Genomic DNA, 26,512 nt, shown 5'->3' on the forward strand with positions numbered 1-26,512 from the left:
GAATAAAGATAGGAAATGAAGAAGTTAAACTATCATTATTTGTGGATGACAGCATATTTTATATAAAAGACCCCAAAAACTCCATCAAAAGACTTCTAGACTTAATAATCAAATTCAATAAAGTAGCTGGATTCAGGGTCAACATTCAAAAATCAAAAGCCTTTTTGTACATAAATAACAGACTCACTGAGAAACTGGGGAAATAATTCCTTTCACAATAGCATCCCCCCAAAAATGAAATACATAGGAATCAATCTGCCAAAGGAAGTAAAAGACCTCTACTTCAAAAACTAGAACACTCCAAAAAAAAAAAGAGATGGAAAAAGATATCAGAAAATGGAAAGGGATCCCTTGTTCTTGGGTAGGAAGAACCAGTGTAGTGAAAATGTCTATACTTCCAAAACTGCTATATAGATTCATTGCGATTCAGATTGAAATTCCAACAACATATTTCACAGAACTAGAGAAAAAATCCAAAACGTCATTTGGAATAAGAAGAGATCTAGAATAGCAAAAGCAATTCTAGGCAACAAAGACAAGCCAGAGGGTATCACAATTCCCAATTTGAAACTATACTACAAAGCCACTGTGATAAAACAGCATGGTACTGGCAAAGAAACAGAACCAAGGATAAAAGGAACAAATTAGAAGATGCAGAAACGTCAGACACATTCAGCTACTTCATCCTTGATAAAGGAGCCAAGCATACTCACTGGAAGAATGATGGCCTCTTTAATTAATGGTGCTAGAAAAACTGTGTTTCAACTTGCCAAAGATTAAAACTAGACCAGTATCTTTCACCGTGCACTAAACTAAAATTGATATGGATTACAGATCTAAATATTAAAACAGAAACACTAAACTTGTTGGAATATACGTTAGGTAGAACTCCCAAAGACATTGGCATAAGAAAAGACTTTATGAACAAAACCTCAGTCGCATGGGAACTAGCACAAAAAAACCTACTACTGGAATCTCATCTCATTAAAATCTTTTCCACAGTAAGAGAAACAATCAACAGAGCAAAAGGACAACCCACAATGTTGGAAAAAAATTTTTATTAGCTGTTCTTTATACAAAAGTCTACTACCTAGAATATATAAAGAACTAAAAAAATAAAAAAATCAGAATTCCCAAATTTAAAGACCCAATCTAAAATGGACATCTGAAATAAACAGTAATTTCTGAGATAAATAAATAGAAACAGTAAATATTTATTTAAAATAATTTTAGCCTGCCCAGCGTGGTGGCGCATGCCTGTAATCCCAGCACTTTAGAGGCTGAGGCAGGAGGATAGCTGTGAGTTCGAGACCAGCCTGGGCTACATAGTGAATTCCAGGGCAGTCTCAACTACATAGTGCAACCCTGTCTCAAAAAGCCAAAAAATAATAATAATTTTAAAGAGTACCCAAAATTAAATGATACCAATAGTGGCACAGTAAAAATAGAAGGAAAAATGGAAGCAAAGCTTCTGTACATGGGGGAGGTGCTTGAGGGGAAAATGAGATAAAATAAAATCTATTTTGAAATATCGGCAGCTGCTTGTGCAAGGAACACTGGGCATTGACACTTGAATACTAAATCTGGTTTTGTAACACTCGTGTTTTTAAGTCTTCTCTAACTTTAGTTCTGTATTTTGTAAAATGAGGTAGTAGACTTTCCTTGGGTTCTAACATCCTATAATTAGATAGTGACATGACAAAAACTGTGTATTAGACTAGTGTCTAGAATATATTTAAAAAGTCCAAAAACTTAGAGCCACCAAAACAAAAGATCCAATTAAAAATAGTCCTCTAAAGTGAACGGACATTTCTCAGAAAAAGTACAAATACCCAATAAATACATGAAAAAAATGCTCATCACTGCTCATTCCAGAGATACAAATGAAAGCACTGCTGAGATTCCACCTTGCCCCAGAAAGAATGGCTGCTATCAATAAATCAACCAATAACAGGGCTGTGGGGGAAAAAGGAACCCCTCTACATTGTTGGTGGAAAGGTAGACTGTTTCAACCACTGTGGAAATCAGTATAGAGATACCTCAAAGAACTAGAATTAGAGGTTCCATTTGACCCAGGTATTTCCCTGGGGTGTATCTTCCCCAAAGAATTAAAAGAATCATACCACAGTGATATTATGTGCACCTATGTTCATAGCAGCACAATTCTTGCTAGCTAAAACTTGGAAGCAGCCCATATATGTATATCAACAGGAGATTAGATAAAGAAGATGTGTCTTTTTGTTTTATTTTATAAAATGAGTACTACTAAGCCATAGAGAATGATAAACTAGAGGCATTTATAGCTAAATGGATGGACCTTGAGACCATACTCTAAAGTGAAACGAACAGAACACAGGTGTAAATACCAAATAGCTCTGGTGTAAAAAACTGTAAGAGTAAATGAGGACCAAAATGTATAACTGATATTGTGAAATAGGATAAAAGGTGTCAAGGGAAGGGGAACTTGGGAATGGGGGTTGGAGAAAGGAAAGAAGGGAAAAAATGAGAAAAAAAGGAAAAAAACGGAAACAAAGCTTTTGTAAATAAGGAGGGGTAGAGGGTTGGAAAGTAGAGAAGAGAAATGGGAAAAAACAAGAGCCAAGATATATCATGTACAGGTATAAATTCCCAATGATGACTATGATCATAATGCATACCTAGGGCCGGGGATTTGGCTCAGTGGTTCCTCCGTCTGCCTCGCAAATTCAAGGGCCAGAGTTCGATCCCCGGTACCCAAAAAATAAACAAATATTGCATACCTAAATTGTGCCAATGAACTTAATGAATAAAAAATTGCTTTTTATCAGCTTTTTGACAGATGAGTAAAGTAGTAGCAGAAAGGTATCTGATTCATTTGCTCATTCAACAACCATTTACCCAAAAGGAGCTCTACAGAACCAAAATCTTAAGAGTCCTAGTCCTCATGTGGCTCATAGTCTAGAGATGAGTGTATAAGCAGTCAAATCATCACTTTTTTATCAGAGATCCTCAAATTACAGGAAATGTGGAAGGACCCACAACTAGGTCTGCCTTGGGGAATCTGGGAAGGCCTTACAAAAGACAGATGTGGGGCTCAGAGGTACCAGCCACACCTTTGAGGGCTCTACTCCTACCTCAACTCTGCCCCACCTCTTGCGGAAGGCAGACATATACTGTCACTGTAGTTTTCTCTCCTCTTCCCTTCTGTCCTAGCAATCTCTGAGGACCACTTCCTTCACCTCTCTGGCGCCCTGCAGAGAGGCTGTGCCTCTGGCAAGGCGGTGAATTGAGGACTGGGGGCTGGCTGTAGTCTAGTCTGGAGGAGAAGGTAGTAACACAAGGAAGGATAACGCTGAAGGAGCAATGTCCTGCCCAGCTGTAGTTGACCATTCCACAAGCACCAATGGCATCCTGGGTACCAAGTTACTGTGCTAGAATTACACCCATGCCTGTTCGCAAGAAGTCCATAGTTCAGTGAAGAACAGATTCACAAATGAACATCAGAATGCAGCATAGCAAGTGCAGGAACTTACATATAAGGTGCTACTATAATAATGTGAACTGTCCACTAGGCTTGGGGAGAAGAGTAGCAAAGATGGGGAGCATTGATATTTGAGATGAACCTTAAAAGGACCGGTGGGGCACTTTCAGGTGAGTGAGGTGGGGAACAAACTTTATGGAAGATGTTGTTGCTTCTTTACTGAAAAGAACTTCCTTGCCACCCACTTCTTCCTTTCCAACAGAACTCAGACTTTGTGCAGACTATTCCTTGAGAAAGAGATTCTCTGGGCCAATTATCTCCACAATAAGAGCCTAGGTAATAATAACAACAGTAATAAATAATAATAATAATAGTGAACATTTATATAGTGCTTACTATGTGTCTGTTGCCGTCATAAGTATCATGTGCATTAACTAATTTAATCCACACAGGAACCCAATGGGGTACAAACTAAATTTATACTGATTTTACTGCTGGTGAAGCTAAGGCACCAACTGTATGCTTAACCACCTCGCTGTACCGTATTACCTCTGTATTATGGATGCTGAAGGTACTCATAGCAAAAGGGACTTTAGTGAACAGTCTCAGGAGTGCTCTGCATAAATATGAGAGGGGGAAGATTAAGTATTGGGAACACCAGAAGTCATTTCCTAAATAATTTCAATTGTCTTTCCTGAAACACTTTCAATGTTTGAACTTCAGTAGGACCATCAGTTTTTATGTTAAAAAAAATCGAAGTGTCATAAGGTTGCTTCTTTTGAGATTACATATTGTTCTAGCCCATAGAGTATACTGTTAAATGTTCTGTAATATTTCCATATCTGAGTGACAGCCAGCAAAGAAAAGTCCAAGCTCTCCTGCTGAATTGGGCCTATCACTTTCACAATGCATTATCTCTTATTTGTCAACAATAAACTGCCCACATGTTCCCTTAGGATGGGGTGGGGAAAGTATCAAAATGAAAATCATCTTGGCTACAGGAGTTTTAGAGACCAAACATGTTATCTGAAATGTGTTTAATCCTAATTTGGGGGAATTACTGATAAAAGGTTGTATGTTCTTTGGATAGCCGAACAATCTTTTACCAGTAAAGACTTTCTAGAGAAAAATCTGTTAGTTAATCCAAGTATATGTACCTGTATGGTGTTATAACAAGTGCTTTTACATATCATATGTTGTGTTATTCTCCAGCAAGCATTATTCTCATTATAAAGGCCGGCAAAGCTGAGATCCAGGGAGATTAGAGGTTCACTCAATGGTAGCCAGTTCCTGTGTACTTCCCACAAATACACATAGCTCCCTCCTTCCCCACCATCCCATCCAAATCTGCATGTAAGAATCAACCATTTAACTGAAGGCAAAAAGCAAAAGAGCAAATCTTCGGCCCCTTCTCCACTGCAAGAGCTATTTTTCCTACCATAGATCCTATACCTGTGTTCTATTTGCACACAATCAGCAAGCAGACTAGCCAACAGACTGAAGTAACACAGGCCTACACCTTGTCCAGTGGAGGCTGAAGCAGTAATTTTTCACTTAGGGTTTGTGATCTTCCCACCAAAGGATCAGCTCTGCCCTTTCAGGACTATTGGGTCTACTCTACCTTATCTATCTGGAAGCAGAGAGAGTTATGCAGAGCAGTGGTGAGGGAGACAGAAAGAGGATGCACTTGTCAGTCCCAATACGAATCTACAACAAATACCAAAGAACCACTCCTCCACATAACTTTTACTCACACACTCAGTGGTTCAATGTCACCATCACCTACAACTTACAAATGCTCAAGAGAGGTCAACCAATCTAGCGGATACTTTGTCCTAGCTTCAGGAATCAAATGGCTTAAAGTAGCTCAAGCTGAACCTCTATACCAGAGAGATGATCATTTTCCCAAGATAGCAGAATAGTTCATGCCTTTTTTTTTTTACATAAATGAAAATCTGCAATGGTTACATTTGCAAATCAGCAAGTAGTTCCAATGTGAAAGCAGGTACGTTTATGGGTACATACCAATTTAGTACTTGTGAATGTTATCTGTATGCATATACAGAAATTTCAGAAGATGCAAAGGAAAAAAATCTGTTCATGCATTTTTAAGATTCATGTAACTGGAGACTACATTTGAAATTCTGCCTTGCAAAATTCATACAGGGATGTAGAAGGAAGGATTCTGATCCTGTTCAATTTTTTAAAATTTCAAATGCCTGACTTCTGGGATATTCATTTTTTATTGGGGGGCACTTTCTCTCAGGTAACCCATAAAATTTGGCAATCCTCTTCTCTCAGATATCTGTATGGCTTTCTATCACCGTTGTTTTACTCAATATCATCTTTTCAATGAGTCAATCCTGACACCAGACTGAAAACAACAGCCATTTACCAGTACACATTCATATCCACCCCCTACCTCCCATCTCTCCCTCTCTCTCTCTCTCTCCCTCCATATATCTCTCTCTCCCTCCCTCCCCTTCAGGGGTTGATTTTCCTTTATAAAGCACTTCTCTACCCATAATTTCCTCTATAGCACTTGTCAACATATAATATACCTCACATATTTTATTTACTTTATATTCCTTTAAACACACACAGAGATATAAGGCCAGGAAGGCAGAGCTCTTTATTCTCTGCTACGTTATTACATTTCGATCACTGCTTGGCATGTAATAGATGTTCAGTAAGTGCCGTAATTTGTTGAATGAATGTTAAATGAAAAATCCTTCTTTTCAAAATTGAAATAAAATTTTTTCATACATCACGTAGGTGTTATTTCAGCATGAACAACCTTTTTCCATTTCTCATTTGCTTACACATTTCTGACTCAACATGACTATCTTCTTTTTCAGAGCAAGCACTCAAGTGCATATTGTCAGGGCACTTAATTGAGAGTGTGCTCATTATGACAGCCTTAAATATAAACCACTTAGTTCTAACACATGCACACATGGAACCAGCCCTGGCCAGTACCTATATTAACTTTGTTTTGCACCAGAGAAAACTTCTTAAATCCATGCCAACAATTCAGCATTCATGAATTGCACAAAGCCAACCTTTAGCTACCTATGGAGAAAGGGTATGGGGAGTGCCTCATAGCACTTGCCAGCAGCCCTTATAGTAACTATGTTCAAGAACAGTAAGAAAATATTAAAAGACTTTTATTTCTTCGTGATAGCAAATCATGAAATCCATAAAATCTCCCTAGTTGGGTTCGTGTTCCTTTAGTATTACTGTGCATAATAAAAATTTCTCTTTAAAACTATTACATAATACTGGCTTTCTGTTCTCCTGTGCAGAAGATGCCTGTCCTTCAATGCAATGAGTCCAAATCGCTGTGCCTTCTCAGTGTTGGCCTGAAAATCTAACCTTCATCAACAGCAGCACCAGTCCCCACACATTTGCCTTTTATTGAGCTTTTTTTTTCCTTACAAGTTATGGTTCTGACTTTTACATTCGGTGATTCTGCAACAAGCACAAACCACACTGTTTGTGCAGGGTGCAGTTCCTCTCCAAGGGTGAGCAGAGGAGGTCTCTGGACAGAGGTGACTGACTGCGCACTTGGAGACCATGCCCCCCATTGCAATTAAGTGAGGGGATAGAGTCTGGACACAAGGTCTCTAAAGAGCCCGCCCAGGGTTCCCATTCTCTGCCTTATGCCCCCACAATAACAGTCACTTGCAATTCTTGAGGAAAAGTTCTATTATAAGCATTAACTGCTTAAAAGTGATTCTCTTTATAATAACAGCACCCTTAACCCCTAAGACAGGGTCTGCAGTTATCATCCACATTTTACAGATGGAGATATTGATAGAAATTATGTAAGTTATTTCTTGCTGCAACAAAGAAAGGCAAGATAATAGAAAAGTAGGGGAGAAAACATGACTTTTAAAGTCTGAGTTCAATACAGGGGACCGTGATATTCCATTCATTCTAAGGTTTAATATCCACTTTTGATTGGTTTCATCCTCATTTGAAAATACACTGCTAGCAGTAAGCTGCAGCTAACAGGTGCTACTCTGCACTAACCAGGAAATGTACCTGTTGCACACGAATGTGCCTGAATAATAGCAGTACATTCATTGGACCAATATTAATTAAGGACCTGCTATGGACCTTAAAAGTAAGAATTATTATGAATCCAGGGCATGGGATTTAGCTCAGTGGTGCCGCTGCCTGCCTCGCAAGCAAAAGGACTCAAGTTCGATCCCCGGTACCCCCCCCAAAAAAGAATGATTATGAATCCCTACTGAACATCAGTCTGCAGCCACAGTGGGGAAATATAGAAGATAAAGAAAAGGAGATGAAGAGAGAAAAAGAGATACTGCAGTCACACAGTTGATAAGTGCTATAAATGGGACTGGATTCCACAAACATGAAAGTCACCATTCTTGACTCTTCTCTCAGCATTAATGGCATGAGATAGCAGCATACCACTCATGTCATTGTTGGCAGTGAGCACAACCTCCCTCAACCCCTGAATGATGCTTTCAAATCTTTAGACATCATCCATCTTCACTCTCATCCTGCAGAGTCTCCGCCTCAGCCGGGACTACAGCATCAGCTTCTCACTGCTTTCCCAACCAGACAAAACCTTCACAAAGATACCCCAGGACATCTGAAATCCTCCATGATATATAATTTGAAATATACAGTAACTAGAGCCTCATTCAACTATTTTGTAATGGAAATATATAATTTTTATTTATCAGTTTTCCCTTTTTTGTGGTGCCGGGGATTGAACCCAGTGCATTCCCACTGAGGTACATCTCCAACCTTTTTTAATTTTTTTATTTTGAGGCAGGGTCTTGCTGAATCACACAGTTTCATAGACTGGGCTCAAATTTGCAGTTCTCCTGCCTCCACATCCCAGAATGCCGGGGTTACAGGCATATGACACCATGCCCAGCTTAAAAAAAGTATTTAAATGTACATCACATTACTTGGCTTCCCATCTTGAAACTCCTCAGAGCCTTCCCAACCAATTTACATGAAATTCAAACTCCTTGTAATGACAAAGGCGGTGACCCACTAAGGTGCCCAGGCTGCTGCCTGCCCACCTTTCCAGGTGGACCTAATGCCTCACCAGCCACAAAGCCAGGCATGCAGTTATTCACGTTTTTCTTTACATTTGCAACCCCCTCTCTCTTCCCTCCTTCCATTTGTCTCCAGAAGTGTTGTGCTGTCTGTATGAAACTTCTTTCCTCTCCTATTTACCAGGCCAGCTCCCAACTCAGTCTTCAGAACCCAGCTGACCTCTCTCACCCTTCAAGGCGGAGTTAGTGGTCATGTTCCGGGCTTGCCCAGCTTCTTGGGAAATCCCTGTAACAGCACCAGTCACATCCGTTTATCCCAACCCACTGTTTCCTTGTCTGTCTTCCCCATTGGACTGTGAGGCCCTGGGTGGGGGGGCAACACTCCTTTATAGTTTGGTCACGACTTTCAACACCTAGAATCAAGCTTGACACAGTTCACACCTAATGTATGTTCACTGACTAAATGACAAGAATGGAACTATCTGGAAATGTCTGTGTGGCAACATTTGGGCAAATATTCTAAAAGGACACTGCTTGTCATGCAAGCATTAAGGTCCATGTCAAGAGGCCACACAAGTGATTAACTGGAAGTTGGGAATAGGTTGTGTTCTAAGTGATTACACCCCAAGCTGTCAAGAATTGTATGATCTGTTAAATATCAAGTCTTTTTTAAACTTAATACAAATTCATGACCTACTAATACTAGCCATAAAACTATGCACTTTTATATGAATACAGGTGAATACTATGCTTTTGGGCCTGGTTGTATATTAGAGCTAAACGATCCATACTCCAAATAGCTAAGATGTTATCCCTCATTCCTGTTACCAATGCAAAGATGATAGATATAGACAGATGCATGGATTTCTGATCATGAAGACTACAAATGGCAATACCCAAGGCCTCTGACCTTAGCAGCAAAAAATAGCTTCTACTTAAAATCTTATGAGTTGTATTCATTTTTTTAAAAAAGTATCCCAATGTTTTATTCACAAGCAGCATTCAGATCAATGCATTAAGTTAGCACTGTACCTGTCTCTTCCTACATTTCTTCCTATCAGAGAATTTTCTTACTGATGCATGAAAAATGGCAGTTTTATATTCACATTTAAAAATCAGAATCAATGAGCCTGTAGCTAACGTGAAATTCACAATTCACCATAAGCAAGGACTGTCCATGGAAGCAAGGTGATGCATTCCTCAGTTAGGATTATTAATGGAGCTTCTCCCAGGTTTTTTATGCACTATTTCTACTGCCCAGGATACTCTTCTTTCTCCTCTTCAACTGACAAGCTCTTACTCATTCTTCCCTTGCCAGATTAATGATCCCACGACTACGTCATCTCATTCGCCAGGTTTCTTGGAGCTTCACAGTCCTTCTGTCTCCCTGGTCAGGACTCTGCTTCCTTGTCTATTTCCCCCAACGTTGGCTCAAGAAGAGCATGAACAAGGATTCTCTTCCTTACCAGTGCTTCCCCAGTTCCCGGCAGAGTCTGCCATGTAGTAGATGCTCTTTGAATGAATGGACTCCAGATTCAAACAGATGTGTCTCTAAAGTCTTGTCTGAAATAAATTTATCTGCATGTTTTCCACCCTCCAACAGGAAAGAAAATACACTCCACATTGCTAGGACCTTTTAGAAGCCAGAGTCCACTTTAGGAGGTTTCTATTTATGAAAGCTGATGAAGATTCGGGAGCAGGATTAGAAGAAGGCAGGGGGCGCAATAAACAAGGCTTAGGTGCCAATACATGGAGTGGGAAATCTGTGCCCTAAAGCAAAGATAGCACATGCAGCACTAGCGGCATAACGTAAAGCCACACAAAATATGTACACATGTCACCTTGCTAGATGGCTGCAAGGAGAGAGAATGCATACTGAATATATCAGAGGAGACTTCCCCAGTGAAAACTAAAATCCAGACTTGCATACTTCCTGTATTTGATGCCAAGCATTCAACAAATGCTTTTCCCGCTCCCACTCACTAAAAAGGGTTAAGAAGAAAAATCTGAGTTGTCGCATACTTAAACCTAATTTGTGCTCCGAACAAAAGGCATGTGTCACCTGTGAAAGAAGCAGATAAAAACAAATAAAAATGTCAAACTGTTCCAAGACTAAGAAGTTAATTTTTTTTCCAAATGACAGAATAGGTCAAGTTTCTATTCTAACAAGCACTAATGTATTTCATTCACTTTATGGGACAGGCTCTTCCCGAGGTAATGGGAATCTAGAGATGAATGACAGGGTCCCTGAGTACAATAACTTTATAGTATAGTGAGAGAAATATATAAAGCAAAGGAGAAATGCAAGTAGATAGCCAAGGGCATAGGAAAACACTGTCTGCACCTGATGAAGGCGTGAAAGGCGATGGAAGGAATGACAGAAGTACTTTTTTTCTGCAAAAAAGAACTGTGTAAAAATGAACAAATAAGAAATAAGCCTTAGAGGACCCAGAAAAGCACTGTTCTCTCTTCCTACATTCTCAGACTTGTAAATCATTTGGACTGGCACTCCGTACTCCAGGTCCTTGATGGATTGGGTTTTTCCTCCATTTTATACATGTTATTTTAATAACCTGAAACTAAAGAATAAGGAAACAAGTCCAATATGTTAAAGCAACTTTTGCCATCAATTAAAATAAGAAGACCTAGGGCCAGGGATTTAGCTCAGTGGTTCCGCCTGCCTCGCAAGCACAAAGTCCAGTGTTCCATCCCTGGTACCAAAAATAAAGAAAGAATAAAATGAAAAGAAGACCTATACTCATGTGCATAGTGAGACTATTCACAATGGCCAAAAGGTGAAATGCACCAATAAACAAACATATAAACAAAATATGGCAGATTCATACAGTGAAATACTATTCAGTCTTTAAAAAAATGTAAATTTTGCAACTTGTTATAGCATAGATGAACCTCAAGGACACTATACTAAATTAAATAAGCCAGTCATACACAAAAACCAAGTATTGTATGGTTCTACTTACATGAAATATCTATAATAGACCCATAGACATACAAGTAGAATAAGGACTGTGGGGGACTGAGAGATAGGGGAATGGGAAGTTGTTTAATAGGTTTAGAATTTCTTACTGACAAGATTGGAAAATTGGTTACATAACAATGCTACCAAAATGTACACTTAAAAATTAAGGTGGTGAATTTTGTTACTTGTAGTTTTACCATAATTAATATTTTAAAACTTTTGCTGCATTTCTGAATTTTGAAATAAGTTCTTGTTAAGTCCCTAAATTGCCCAGGCTGGCCCTGAACTTATGATCCTCCTGCCTCGGCCTCCTAGGACCATAGGTATGTGCTACTGTGTCCAGCTAAAATAAAATTTTAAAGGGATGTCATTCCGCAGTGGTGCTTGGTGTACTTGTACTGCTGTGAAGTTCTACTCTAAAAAAATGTGGTTATGGTACATAAAGACATCAGACGTGTATCTTGCTCAGAAACAGGATACTACATCTAATAAAAACTTGCTCATCTAAGGATTAATTTTTAAAAAGCAACGCTTCAGGTCTTTTAGTCACAAGTAAGAACTGTGGTGTGAGAATGGATGAGCAGACTTTCAAAGACTGTTCTTTTGTGGGGAAAAACAATACAAGCAGCCTTATTTAGGTCACAGCCGTTACTGTAAACATCCCAAGGAAGGCGTATTAATAACAGCCACCCACAACAGACCTGGTTTCAACCATAGAATGTCATGGAGTCAGTGAAAGGTTGGGGAAGAATTCTCCCAGATCTTAGAAATTAGAATATTAGCAACCTCTTAGATTTTAATTTGGATTTAGAAATAGCAAACAAAGCCATTGTTTTAAAAAAGGAATTTGGACCAGTCGATCTCGGAAAGATTTCTGTCTATAAATCATAACAATTGATTGGAAAAAACCACAAAAGCAGAAGAGCATCCTAAATATTTATGCCAATCCTTGATTCTGTTATCAGTCCCAAAGACCACCTGCCTGAATCGGTCAGGGTGTCAAGGTGGAAACAGGGCAAGGCCCCGCTACTACCTGGCTTTATACGACCTTATAGAGTTCACTGCCTCTCTGATACCTGACTCTTCTTTCCTGAAACGCGACGAATTGGGATGAATGATTACTAAGGTCTCTCCCAACCACTGTAATCGAAGATGAAGAAGTGGGCAGATGCAGTTGATGAGTGAAGAAGAGCATAATTAAACACACTGTATGCTGCCGAACTATCCACTCAAAATAGTACAATTCATGGTGTATGTTTTTGCTTTTTTGGGGGGTACCAGGGATCGAACTCCGGTCCTTGTGCTTATGAGGCAGGTGCCGGAACCACTGAGCTAAATCCCCAGCCCTCATAGTGTATGTTTTACCCCCCTAAAGGCCAGAGTTAATTAAAACTTTAAAAAAGAGCCTGGGAAGCAAAAACAGATATTCTAAACAGTTAATAATTAGAAATATAAGAAACTCAAACACTTCTACCAGAGCCTCTGGGCTTGGTTTTTATTTCTTTATTTTTAATCAAGGAGTCCTAAATCTCTAAGGATACAGTCAGGTACCCTAGAGATGATGTTATTAAAAGAAAACACTTTCACCAAACAATAAGTCTTTCAATACTGTAAGTTCTTAGCCATCCTCCATTTGAGTCTGATTTGTGGGCATAAGATTTTCATAAACTTGACCAAAAAGAAAAATACAACAACAGAAAAGAGTTCCATACTAATCTCCACTTTCATCCAATATGGTCAGGAGACTTGTTTCCAGGACAAAATGTCACTCTCAGTGGAGCCACTACTCTTACTCTCCTTTCTCCCAGCCACGTAAACTAAGCAACTCCACTCAAGCTCAGAGGCAGAGGAACAAATTTATTATCTTTAAGTGGGTTTTTCAAATCCTAGGGAGATATCTCTGAGCGAAAATGAATCTCAGATTTTTCAAGGTATTCAGTTTTGTCACTTGTCATTGTCTGGAGAAAATGGCCTCAGGAAAGAAGATGAACTGCCTCACTTCCTTTTCCTCCCTTTTTCTGCATGCTGCCCTTTAAAAGTATGTTCTTTATGTCATAAATTCAAAGCTTGCTTTTATGTCCAGTAGGTAGAGGGAGGAAGCTGGGTGTTTTTTAAATGGTGAAATCTGTCAAAGTTCCAAAGGCTCTTGTGATACAAATCAGGTCATCCTATACAGCACAAACCCCCAATTCTGTAAGGGAGATAAAAACCATTTATAACTCAAAGTACCTAGCAGCAATAGGTCAACGTGCTTGATTGGTCATGAACCAATTGCAGCAGACACCGTCTGGTGCCTGGAGGATGAGAAGGGGCAGGCGCACAAATGCCTGGCCCAATCCTCACTATCACCGTCTGCCAGATACAAGGCAGGAATGTGCTATCTAAGGTGATGATTTCCTTAACCACCCCATCCTGCTCTGGAGTGGCAGAAGGATATTTTGGAAGAAGTCTCACTCCCACCCACATATCTCAATTCAGATCTATTGAAGTTCAAGCAACCAAAAGCTCTGAAATATCTGGACATTGACCTCTACCACTATAACAGCTGTGATGGACATGCCACCTCTGAGTGGCATCCTCAAAGCTGCCTCCTGCCCCGTCTGGAAGGGTCCAGCTTTTAAAATTCTCTTTCATCCCCATTTTCTCGGACAAGCAAGAGGAATAATGAAAGTGAGATTAAAAAGAAGGGAGAAAAGAGGCTTCTAAACAGTTAATTCATTAGGAAACATAGGACCCAAAACACACAACTGACAACAATGGGCCTTGACTTCAGAGCTCCACCTTGAGAAACATTTTTGGAATCACTGACCTCTGCCCCTTGAGAATCTGTTGAAAGCTTCAGATCTTGCTCATCAGGAAAATCCACGTTTGTACAAAATTTCTAGGGGTCTGGTGATTGTTACAGTATTTCCCCAACAGGCCTCATAAAAATCACCCAGGTCCCTGATTATAATTCAAATTACCAGGCTTTGTTTTCAAAGTTCAGATGCAGAGGTCAGTGGGAGGGGGTGTTTTGTTTTTAAATAAACTATGCAGTCCATAGGCTTGAAAAACACTGCTCATGGGCAATTGGCCCCTACACCAGTTGTACCTTAGAACTACTTGAAAAGCTTTACAATAATAATTTTAAAAAGGATTCCTCCACCCTCCCCTGAGATCAGATACTCACTGTAGGGGACAGAAGTGGTGGAAGAGATGCTGATGTCCAAACAGGAACCACAACTTCAATGGTTCCTAGATCCCAATTTAACAATCTGGATCTGACTCTCTCCCAGTTACCTCCTCAGTAGCATGGCCTGGCTTTGAATTGATAGAGCAGTATTATACAATAAGACATGTTTGCCTAGCCTCCATGTTTCTTTTTCCACAGAATGTTTCGTTCCAGAAATGTAATGGTTTGTGCTGCTGGGCAGCTGCTCCTGCGCAATGTATCAAAACGTTTTGCAACTGTTTTAACTTCCTGACCTCTCAGGCATGCCCGGAGTATGAACTCCAGGGAGCCTGCCTTTGTAATTAAAGGTTTTTCTCCACATCTTGGAGTGACCTTCGGATTCTGGAGTCTTCAATTTGTGGTAGCTGCAACACTGAGCTGTAACACTTGGCTATAGGGGTGGGCTGTTCTGCTTTGCTACAACAGGATGAGCACTGGGTCACTCATAGCCAGACACACTACCAACATGGAGCACAGTGCCTTATGCCCTAAGTTGTGGCTTTCAGAAGTAAATTTGGAGAATATGAGCTTCACGAAAATGAAGGATATTTGTCTGTTCTGCTCACTGCTGTATTCTCAGTGTCAACACATGTTAAGCGAGTAAATTTATGGGTGAATTAATTAATATATGAATTAGTATGATTGAAATGCCCTAAATTGGAGTTTGTCAGATCAAAGTGCATATCTGTAGATCTGGTTCTACTTCCAATAAGTCCTCTAACAAGAGTCCTCTAATACGAAAAATCAATTTGAAAGTCACTACTATTTGGTAGGCTCAATATCATCAGTGACCAAATTCTATGCAGCAGTTTTCTTTGATGCTTTTGTGTATATTATCCCATTCAGTTCTTAGAATACTCATGTGACAGAAATAGTTCCTTTTTGAGTAGTTGAGACTTAGGTTATTTACCCAAGATCATTCAGCAAATAAGTACAGGTAATTAGATGTAAACTTACCTCCCTAAAACCCATGCTTTAATTTGTAGCCATTTTTACAAGAGGGTTCCACTGTAAAATAGCAATGATACCCCAAAGTAAATTAGCAATAATTTAGTGACCCCATTAAATTTAATCCAGCTGGGTTGTTATAGCCATTCTAAGAGCTTAGGGTATAGTATTTCAAAGTATTCATAAAGAAATCTGGGAAAATGTGGTTCATTGTCACTCAAAACATATTTATTGAGCACTTATTGTATGAAAGGGTCTCCTAAGGAGAGTACAATCTAGCTGGGAAGAAAAGATATAAAAGCAAGTGAAAAATGACCCACAGGTCAAGTACAAGGGACACACAGTTCCAGTTGGTTAAGGTAGAAGAAAGACTTTTTGAAGGAGGTAGGTTAAGATGGGATTTAAGGGTTGTGAGACCTAGAAATAATAAGAAGGGCAATGCAGATCAAAGAACACTGGGCGCTAGAACAGAAAAATCAGTTGGAAGACACTCAATAAGCAACATTTTATTTATATTATTTTCAATAGTATGTAATTAGCAAAATTATATAGTGTTGTCCACTGTAAAGAAATTATGAATAAAAACTGTCTTCCCTAAGCTAACCACCAAAGATTCTTTATGGTGTATATATGCATGCATATATATATATAATATCAAATATAAATATATTCATACATATATATGTATACACATGCACATATATATGGGGGAGCTGTGCTGGGCTTGGAACCTTGGGTCTTGAAGCATACATACTAGGCAACCACTCTACCACAAAACTGCATGCTTGGCCCTTGATATATTCTTACAGGATTTATTTAAAGCACATCTACATTTAAGTAGACATATGCATAGTTGTCTAATTTAGAATATACAAATACACACATGCATATATGTATCCTATGTATGCACATATTCATATATGTATTTTTATAAAATACTAATGATAGCATTTGTGGTGTCTGGTGAGAAGGATCGCAAAGAGATACCAAAAAAACCTTTCACATCCACAGGCACAAAATCACCCTCTCTGTGTCATACACAAATTCTCCCCCAACACATACACACAAAAGATTAATGACAAAGAATAACATCCTAACATGTCATTGAGAAAAAGAGTAGATGCATAGTACAATCCACATTACACACACAAACACACACACACACACACACACACACTTAAAGTTAATTATCCATGTCTACTGGTGTATCATGACATGCAAAGAAAAAAGACTGGAAGAAATACCACAAAAACTTCATCTGGGAGTGAAACCTCGGGTGGTAGTTTCTTCTCTATGCTTTTATGATGCTTCAAACGGATCCCAATAAACATGCATTACTTTGTAATCTCAAAAAGCAACGCAACGAAACATAAGCAACATAAAGGAGCACGAATACATTCAAAACCGCTGAGAGCGTTCTACTCAAGATTCATCTTCTGTGGTTTTTGGAACAACTCAAACTGAATTAGCATTAACCAGAAGACAGAGAAAGCAAAGCTCTCTTGTTGGTCAAGCCAGTACTTCTTCGAGGTTCTGACTGTAATCGTGGCCTTTTGGGTCTACCTTTGAGGCTTCCAGTGGGTAGGGGTCAGGTGCTTAGAGCAAGGACCGGGAGGGGGGCACCCCAACCACCTCCACACTGGTCTGGCCGCCACCATCTTAAGGCTTAACATCTCCTCCCACCAGCTGCAAAGTGCCAGCAGGCCGACCCAAAGGGTGCGGGCTGCTCCGGATGCCTGGAACTCCGCCCCCCTCCGCCTCCTGCCGGAATCACCACTCCACCAGCGGGAGACTCCTATTTCTCCTTTATGCGGTGTCTCCACAAGACCCACCCTTGCCACCGGCTCCCAGGCAAGTGGGCAAAGTCCTGGGCTGCCCACTGCCGCCGCTGCCGCCGCCGCCACCGCCGCCGCCGCCGGAAAGGAGCTTTGTCATGCCAGGCGCTGCGCAGCTCCTCTCCAACTTTCACCTTCAGTGACACAACTTTTCCGTGTTTCTTTTTTAGGCAGCTGCCACATCACGAGGCCAATGAGCACACTGAGGTTTGTAATAAACCTGCCTGCCAGATACATGGAGACTAAGGGACGCTGGTTGACCACATCGTTCCCAGGGACCCTCTGGTTCCCAGATAGTTGGAAAACAAATGCTCCCTGGAATTAGAGCATCTAAAGGAGCGCCTTGCCCTGTTTCCAGGAGAATGGCTCACATCGTTCTCGGAGCTCCGAAACCACACACAAATCCAAGAACTCCTGGAAGCCTTAATGTCCAATAAATCCACCAAGGGAGAGGCAATCACACACGCACACACACACACACACACACACACACACACACACACAGAGAGAGAGAATTAAAGGCAAACAAAGCAGGTCAATTCTCAATACTTTCGAAGTCGCAGCTGAAAGACAATTCTGAAAATATCTATAGGCATATTCAAGAACTGCACCCATATTCAAGAACTGCACCCGCCTGCCTTCTTTAGGTTGTTTACTCCCACTTTTAACAGCAAGATAAATATTTTAAGAGCTTGAGCTCTTTCCTATCCCTTAGCTCTAGAGCAAAAGAAATACTACCTACATTATTTGGAGGGATTTTAGGGAATAGGGTTTCATGTTTGCTATTAAACATACCTATAGCAATGCAATAGACCTGTCACTGTTAATTACTGCTGTTAAACATAGGCTTCTGCAGTACCCAGAAACACTACTCTGATTCCCAACTTTGAGAACTGTAATTAATATATGCTCATTCAAGGCTTATGTCTCTGTTAACAAGATATATTTTTGGAAATATTATTTAACGGAAGGCAGCATAAATACTATAAAAAAGCTTGCACTTTTTTATTTTTCCATTTAAACTCATTTAAAATGAGTTATATAATAAGTAGTGAAAAGCTCCTTCTGTGGAACCACACTTGAAGGGGTGGGGAGATTTCTTTCATTGCAGTTAATATAGCAAACTATCAAGGGAGAAAATTCAAAAATGAGAATCTCCCAATTAGCCCAGCACAACCAAAGGAAGCCCATTAAATTAATAAAAACCACTGACATCTGTTGACAAGAAAAGGAGAAAAAGGAGAGAGGGAAAGAGAGGGAGGGAGAGGTGGGTAGGGTTGAGAAGGGAAATGAAACATGTGACTCTGATGAGAGACAGACTGGAAGCATATGCCATGTAATGAAAAATAAAATAAAATAAACAAGTGAAGTCTCATTCAACAATGAATTGAGAGGAAGTGTAATCTTTAGAGCACAGGTGAAATAAGCTCCCAGAGAGAGTTCTAGAAAAAATTACCATTGTCTTCAAACTGACAAAGCTTAAATCTTCAGGGGCACAGTTAAAAGATCATTCCCTGTCCCAAGGGCTCACGGAAATGGCCAAGCAAAGTGACATTCCCATTGGTGAGCGCTAAATGCCCAAGGCCAATGGGCAAGGAAAGGGCACCCTTAAGGGAGTTCTGGTTTTCTTTCATCCCTGTATCCCAAAACCCTGCACAGTGACTCATAGAAAAGTCACTTAAGAAATGTTCAGAGATTTGCTCAGCTAAACAAAGATCACACCCCTACAGTAAGCATGTGTATATAGGCACACTCTTCCTAATTACCTCCATATTGGCAAACAGAAAGAATTTGATTTGTGCAAACTTGGGTTTGAAAAGAATCAAATGTGTTGTCTAGGGACAAGGTATGCTAGAATGGTTAGGAGGTGAATTTGTAGTCAATCAAACATAGCTCAAATCTTCATTCCACCATCTTGCTAGCTGAGTGACCTTAGGATGGCCATTACCTCCAAGTCTCAATTTTTTCAGTCTGTCAAATATATCTTCTCTCCATTAATTGTTATAAACATTTCATGGCAAACTTCTGACATGTATTGGTGCTCAAAAAATGCTATTATTTTTAGGACTCCAGAATTACTTCATCACTTTCTCCAGGTTTTAGAAAGTCAACCATTAATGATTGCTTCTGCCTTTGGTAATCCTGCTGTAATATAAAATATCTGTCTGCAGGCATCTATCAGATTAAGCTACTAAGAAGCACGCCTTTCTTCACCACAACATCTTCCAATATGACAACATAACAAGGAGTATAGGAAAGGACCAATGACTTTTGATAGATGATGTATGGCATATGCTCTAAACAATCATTTATTGATTACAACACCAACTCTGATAATAACTTGCAACCCACAAACAACACTATCTCTCTGAGCTTCTATTTTCTCATCTGCAATCTCCATGTACTGTATACAAATAGCTAGTTCATTTGGTTGTCATGAAGATTAAATGAGATATATGTAAAAGTAATTTATGTCTAATAAATAGTAAGTGCTCGGTAATTTATTCACTGTAATAATGAGAGCAATTTAAGTCATGAAATGATAAATAAAACATACTGCTGCCTAAGAGAATTCCTTGCCTTTCCTAGGTAATTCAACGATTATCTCCTAACTGGGTACAAAACTGTTAAATGCCCTAGTGTGGGACAAGAAGGGCACCCTCTAAGAAACCAAAGGTCAAGACAGGGAGAAAGAGTACCAACCAGAGAGGGAAACATGCTGAAAGGAGAGATGGCTAGCTTTTGGAAATCAAAGAGTGCATATTGTGAGATTTTATTAATGTGGAATTCAATAGCAGGAAAAATTAGTATGTGATAATAGAAATGATTAGAAAGGGGCATGAGAGAATTTTCTAGGATGACAATATTCTACATCTTGACATTGGTACTAATTACCGGAGTATAAACATTTGTCAAAATGCAAACTTGAGAGCTGTGCGTGTTCCTGCAGGTAAATTTTAATTGCCAAAAGTAAATTGAGGCCATATTATTTTTTAATTAACTGTTTTCCAATTTGGCCCCTGACCAAGTCTACTTTACACCAGAATTTTTTTTCCTCTCTGGCCTTCCTGATAGGACCTAGAAAGAAGGACAGATAATCATAACTGGGAATTTCTTGGGGCCAAATGGCCTAGAGACCAAAGCTGATATTTCTGCCAGCAGACCAAGCAAGTGACCCAACTTAAGATAGGCCTTTTATCTCCCTAGAATGTCAACCAAAACTGTATACCAACAGAGGCCAATAATACTGCTACATTTAAAGGAATAAGCAAGAACAACTACTACTTCTGCCCTTTGCCCAGAGGCAAGGTGACACTAAAAGCCAGTGACACTAAAAAAATTTCCATTTGGAAATCAATGCTGAAAGTAATATCAAAGGGCAGGGGCAAGAGTAGGATATAAGAACTGCTTTACATTAATCTTAGCATATGGTAATAATTTAAACTTAATGTTTTTTACAACTGCCATCTCTTTTTAAAAAATGGTCTGTATTTTTATCATGTCTCAAGGATCAAGAATTTCTCTCTTTTAAATACAAACTTCCCATTGTCAAAGTTAATACCCTGGAACTCACTGCCTTAGAGAAAAAAAATGGTCATCCAATTCCAAGAGAAATTGGACCAGAGGGCTGAGATGATGGTAACAATGATTAGTATACATTGTTTCACTTTCTTTATGGAAATCTAGACACTTAAGAAATGTCCTATCAAGATGTGACATTCAACAAAGTGATAAAATGCAGTGAAAATAATGTCAGAAATAAGATTCAATGAAATTTGTTGGACTGGTATATCACCAATAGATAACCTACATTTTAGGTTGATGAAAACTCAGAAGAAGTCCATTACAACAGGCAACGTGCCTGAAATCTACTCCTGAACCTGCACTGATAAATCCTGGTGATTATGATGCATCTTTTGATGAGGAAATCTGTATCGGGGACTATAGAAAATGAGTTATACAGACGTTTATATTCTCTACTAATTGTTAAAATCATATTATGTGCCTAATTTTAACATTTCAATAGTAACGTTAAGCTTGGTGTGGTTATAGGCATATAGGATTCCTTTCACCATCATACTTTTAATGTGATTTTCTTCTGCCTTGAGTTGTTTCAACTCTGCAATTATTTTCCATTTCTTTCAAATTCCTCAACTCCAAAAATATAAGCCATAATGAAGCAGACACTAGAAAGCCTTTTTATTGGCTATATGTGAAGAGCTAAAACACATTCCGGGTGTTCTGTGTTGAATTTAATCCCCAGAATGCGGAGTTGATTTGGACATAAAACAGCACAGCTGCAAAGAGACCTGAAATGCCAACAGTTTCATCCCCCTACTCACCAAACTCTGATTCCAGTTCTCTCCCCATTCATGCCACTGACTTCAAGGCTGCATTACATCTACCTCTCTGCCTTGGACATGGACCTCAACTAATTCCTTCACTCTACAGCTCACTTTCTCCTTCTCACTCAGGCCCCAAACCAACATCTATTCCCATTCCACCTTCTCCCACATTGCCAGTGCTAATATGCAGCCTAATTCCTTTTGATACATTGCTACCGGCTTGAACCCCTCACTGATGGTACATGCATGACTATCCCATCATGTGGTTTGCACCACTGCTGGTACAGTTGGATCTAATCACTTTTATGGTCTTTCTACTAATAAAATTGACAAACAGTCCTATCATGAACATGTTAATGACTGTATTCCAAAAAGACCCAGAGGAAGCATTACTAAGTAAAGAAGATTCTCTATCCCATGCTTCAACTTGCTCCCTTTCTAGTTTCAGCCTCTGTTAATGAGGAAGCTCTATGTGTCCAAAAATGATAATGACAAAGACAGAGGGACACCATGCGCTCATCTCCTCCCCCCAGAACAGACTAATGTTTCTGATTGGTGAAATTCCTGGCCACACTCCCACCCCAAGGCTGTGATTACCACCTTTAACAGAGAAGAGATGATGTGGCTTATGACAACTATCCATAAAAACCACAGGTCCATGATGACAAGAACGAGATGAGAAAGCAAGTCCCTATGTGAGTAATAGATTATGACTGTTCCTTTTAAATAAGAGGTTACTAGTGTCAAGATTTCTGTTCAGTAAAATACCTCTAAATACCTGGTCTTCCTAGCCCAAGGCTGACAAAGACACTTCATAAAAACCTATTGTTGTAAACCTCCAAGAACAAGATGATCTTTGGACATAGCATTCAAGACTCAAAAATTGATATGCCAGCTGCCTGAGCATAATGCCCTGTCCTTGGGTAAGGTAGAGAAGCTACTAGAAGAGGCCAGTAAATGAAAAGAAAATGAGCTGCCGACATAAGTGCATGCGGGCACCACAACCCATTACAGCAACAGCTGTGAGAGTGGCTGGCTTCTTGGACTATGCATGGAATTGAATTCCATCATCCAGCAGCCAGCATGAGCCCAGCTCTGACGCTAGCACTGTCTCATCAAGACAACCCTCAGCCCACATGGCCTTGACACCTGCCTGGATGTGGTGGTTCTGAGGTTAAGTACAAAGAAAAGTGTTGCAGAAGAAACACATACAATGCCAAACGTGTATATACAAACCAAATGACAGATTCGAAACCAAGAACTGGATAGACTTTTCCAAGATCCAGAAAATATATGGTTTTGTCTTGTAGCAGGCTAACAAGTTTTCCGATGCCCCCCTCACTATACACACATACATACAAACAGCTGCAGTAAACCAGATAGAGCCATAACTGAGAGTGCCTTTCCAACAGAGGACTGCTGAAAAGATCTTACATGACAAGGTAGAAAAGAGTGAGTCATAGCTAAGTTATCTGCTTGAACAAACAAATGTTATACTTTCTTCTTCCCTGAAATATAAATAGAACCTCTGGATCAAGAGCTATGTGACCCAAAATCTACGTACATCTGACAATATTCAAGTTTATGCAAAGCATAAATTAATGCACAAAAGATGATTGACCGGATAAGAGGTGTTTCTAATAGTCAAACAGATTCAGAATCCCTTTTCCCTTCCAAAGAGAACAGTCTATCTAATCTGGCTACGTGTTTGAAAAGGTTATCAAAAAGATCCTTGTCCATCACAGTCCCCACCTCACTGAATTGAAGAAAATGTCAACAATCAGAAATTCACGTGTTCAAAAACCATACGGCATTCAGCAGGACAAAATAAACATACTGATCACCTACTACTACCTGTGCTTTAGAAACTCTAGAAATGTGATAGTCTGTGACAACCTCCTATGTACTGATAGGATGTGCACATGAGCCATAATAGGGTGGGTGGCTGAATTCAAAGGAGCAGTAGATCCTGAAACAGATTATGGAATTCAATCAAACTGTTATGAAATTATTTGCCTTGATTCATTCGTCACACCATTTTTCAAAATTAAATGGGCACTACACTTCACAATAGTAAATGTTTGATCCTTTATGTGTTACAAAAATTATACTAACAAGTACCTTAGGCTAAAACATCCTCCAATATGATCTATATATAGGAAATATATAAATAATTAAACATCTTTGTGAATATGGTCAATGTAGACAAACTTTACTGGATAAAATGTTTAGTAGAACTGGTAGCTCTTTACATTAAAACTGGTCTTAAAATTTATTCTTTTTTCACATACTTGAAAGTAGAGAATACTAATAATTATTATGCATGCACTCTTTTCAAAATGCTCTAAATCCAACAACAGAGGCAGAAATGGCAATCTTGCTTTGAACAACTACAAGATCCCTGTCTCCTCAGGAAAGTAAATTCTTTAAAAGATGCCTCATGAAATTAAATTATTCTAATTACAACCACAGTTCCAAGTGCTAATTACACAACTCCTACAGAGAAGTACTGGTTTCAAATGTGCCAAGTCAATATAAGAAAGTCATGACATAAGCCTAGTAAAATTTTTCATTACTGAGTTACAGAAACCTTTCCCAATGTTTCCAGATTTGTTAATCCATTTCAGGCAACCGCAAATTGTATTCCTAAAAGAGTAAATCATTTTCTGTGAATGAATTTGGCCTCGGGATACCTCAAAGGTAGTCTGAAATAAAAACTTAGATAAACCACCTGATGGAAATCAAGAACTTAAGTTCCAGAAACAACTCTCAGGTTCAGAAGGGGAAGGACTAGCTTCCTTAGATCAATTAAGTGCTGCACTCTTCCATTGCATTTTTCTCTCTGGGCCCTCAGTGAAACACAACCCTTGAGAGGGACTCAGTAGCACAGCACTTGCCTGATAATTTGAGGCCCTGAGTTCTATTCCCAGCACTTCAAAACAAAACAAGGACAAAAAAAAAACCCTCAACACCCTGAAGTTATTTGCCTTTGTCAAAATGAGGCACATTTGAAACTCTCCACAATTAGGAAACCCACAGCAGCTGTTCTACTTTCCAAAGTTACTGTTTCAATTATGTGTGCTCCTCAAACAGTCAGCGGGTCTGAGTGGGTTAGAGGGCTTTGAATTCTAGCCTGGAGCCAAGCCTGGGACAGCAATGACCCTTAGGACCACAGCTCTAACCCTCCACAAACTTCCAGAGCCCTTCCTCCACCCTTTTGCCTAGTTAGAAGAGAAATGGCTCCATCTAGAAACAAGGATAAAGGCCCCTGAGCTGAAGACTTTGACAACTTTCCGCGGGGGAGGGTTGGCGCTTCCTAGAATCTCCTGGGAAAGAAAGCTCTGGGAGATTGGGAGAGACTAGAAGCAGGAGATGAGAAAAAGGCAAGGGGAAAGGAGTGGGAATGAAGCGGAGCCCGAGGGCTTAGGAAGCAACTGAGCTCCCCCCCAACCCCGCTGCAAATCCACTTCTGCAGCACTGACTCTGCATGGGTCCCTGGGGTTCGGAGCCTATGGGGCCCTCCGGGCCAGTCAAGCCCACTCCTTCGTCTGCTGTGTCCATTCCGGACACTTGCAACTATGGCACCTGCCTGCTCTTTCACATGCCTCTGTGCCTATCTCCCCCCTGTTCTTCAAGGCTGAGGTCTCCAGTTTACATTCCGGAGTTAAGCTTGGCCCTTGCAAGACAGTGGCTGGGACTGGCGGGCGGGTTGAGAGGGTGCTCCTTCCTTTGCCTGAGTTCTTCCAAGCCTTAGCTACGCTGGGCTGCGCCTTCTCAACTCGCCAGTGGGAGGTCCCAGGCCGAGACGCACGCTCCGGGGGACTGGCAGCCTGAGGTGGTTGAACCCTAGGACTCTAAGGAAGGGAAGTGACCCCCTGCGGAGGCCCACTCTCTCTGGTCACTAGTGATAGGGGGACAACAGCCTTTGTTCTCTCGGGGCTTGGTGAGGCAGCGCTGCTAAGGCGCAGCGCAGGCGGCTCCTGGGCACCCTGATTGCTCACTTTTGCACGCGGTGTGTCGAAGGGTGCAAGCTCCAGCCTTTCCTGGGGGCGTGGGATGGGTAGGGAGTTGGGGGGTAGAGGCGTGAGAAGGAAAGGAGTGTGGGGGGAGGGGATCTGCGTCTCGGCCAGGCTCTTTGTTTGCATTGGGGGTGGGGAGAAGGGGTTGAAGGTGGGTTCGAGCTTGAGTTCTGAGAGCGGGGCAGATCCCTGAGCGTGTCACCATGTTGCACCCTCGCTGCACGCATATGCACACTCGACCACACGCACACCTATGCATTCGCACTGAAAGGCGGACAGCGGGTAGCAGGCAGCGCGGTTCCCGGCGCTCCGGGCTGCTGCAGCTTCGTCTGCCCGCAGCGCCACCACCGTGCGTCCAGAGGGGTAGTGGAGGAGGCTGGAGGCACTAGAGGGGCAACAATCCCGCAAGGCAGAAAGGAAAGTGGTGCAAATCCCGACTTCCCCAGCCGCCCCTGATCCTCTCCCTTTCTTGCCCGGGGTCGTAGAGGTCGTGGGCAGGTTAGGCTGGGGGGTGCTGGGGGGAGGCAGCGAGGCACCGGAGGGCGGCGCGCACGCAAGGGGACGAGGGAAACCCAGCGAAGGGAAGCAAGCGGACTCCGCGGGCGGGCTTACCCTTGGAAGCATCTTTCTCCTCTTTGGGCTTGGTCACCTTTCCACTCATAGATCCCAGC

The 26,512-nt window shown here is 40.7% G+C and overlaps 1 protein-coding gene across 2 annotated transcripts in view; it reads right to left on the reverse strand.

Annotated features, from left to right (window-relative positions):
* The window catches only part of Fgf13 (fibroblast growth factor 13), a 495,594-nt gene extending 469,088 nt beyond the window's left edge, over window positions 1–26,506 (reverse strand). Inside the window, exon 1 of one of the 2 annotated variants that reach the window (XM_010640518.3) lies at window positions 26,454–26,503. In XM_010640518.3, the coding sequence (XP_010638820.2) occupies window positions 26,454–26,502 (49 nt within the window). In that variant the 5' untranslated portion in view covers window position 26,503. Of the gene's footprint in view, window positions 1–26,453 lie in introns of both variants that reach the window. The other variant, XM_010640520.3, reaches the window with a different exon arrangement.
* Between the last annotated feature and the right edge of the window lie 6 nt (window positions 26,507–26,512).

The sequence above is a fragment of the Fukomys damarensis genome, unplaced genomic scaffold (assembly GCF_012274545.1).
Source record: "Fukomys damarensis isolate Sample0158 unplaced genomic scaffold, DMR_v1.0_HiC HiC_scaffold_39, whole genome shotgun sequence".
NCBI lineage: Eukaryota > Metazoa > Chordata > Mammalia > Rodentia > Bathyergidae > Fukomys > Fukomys damarensis.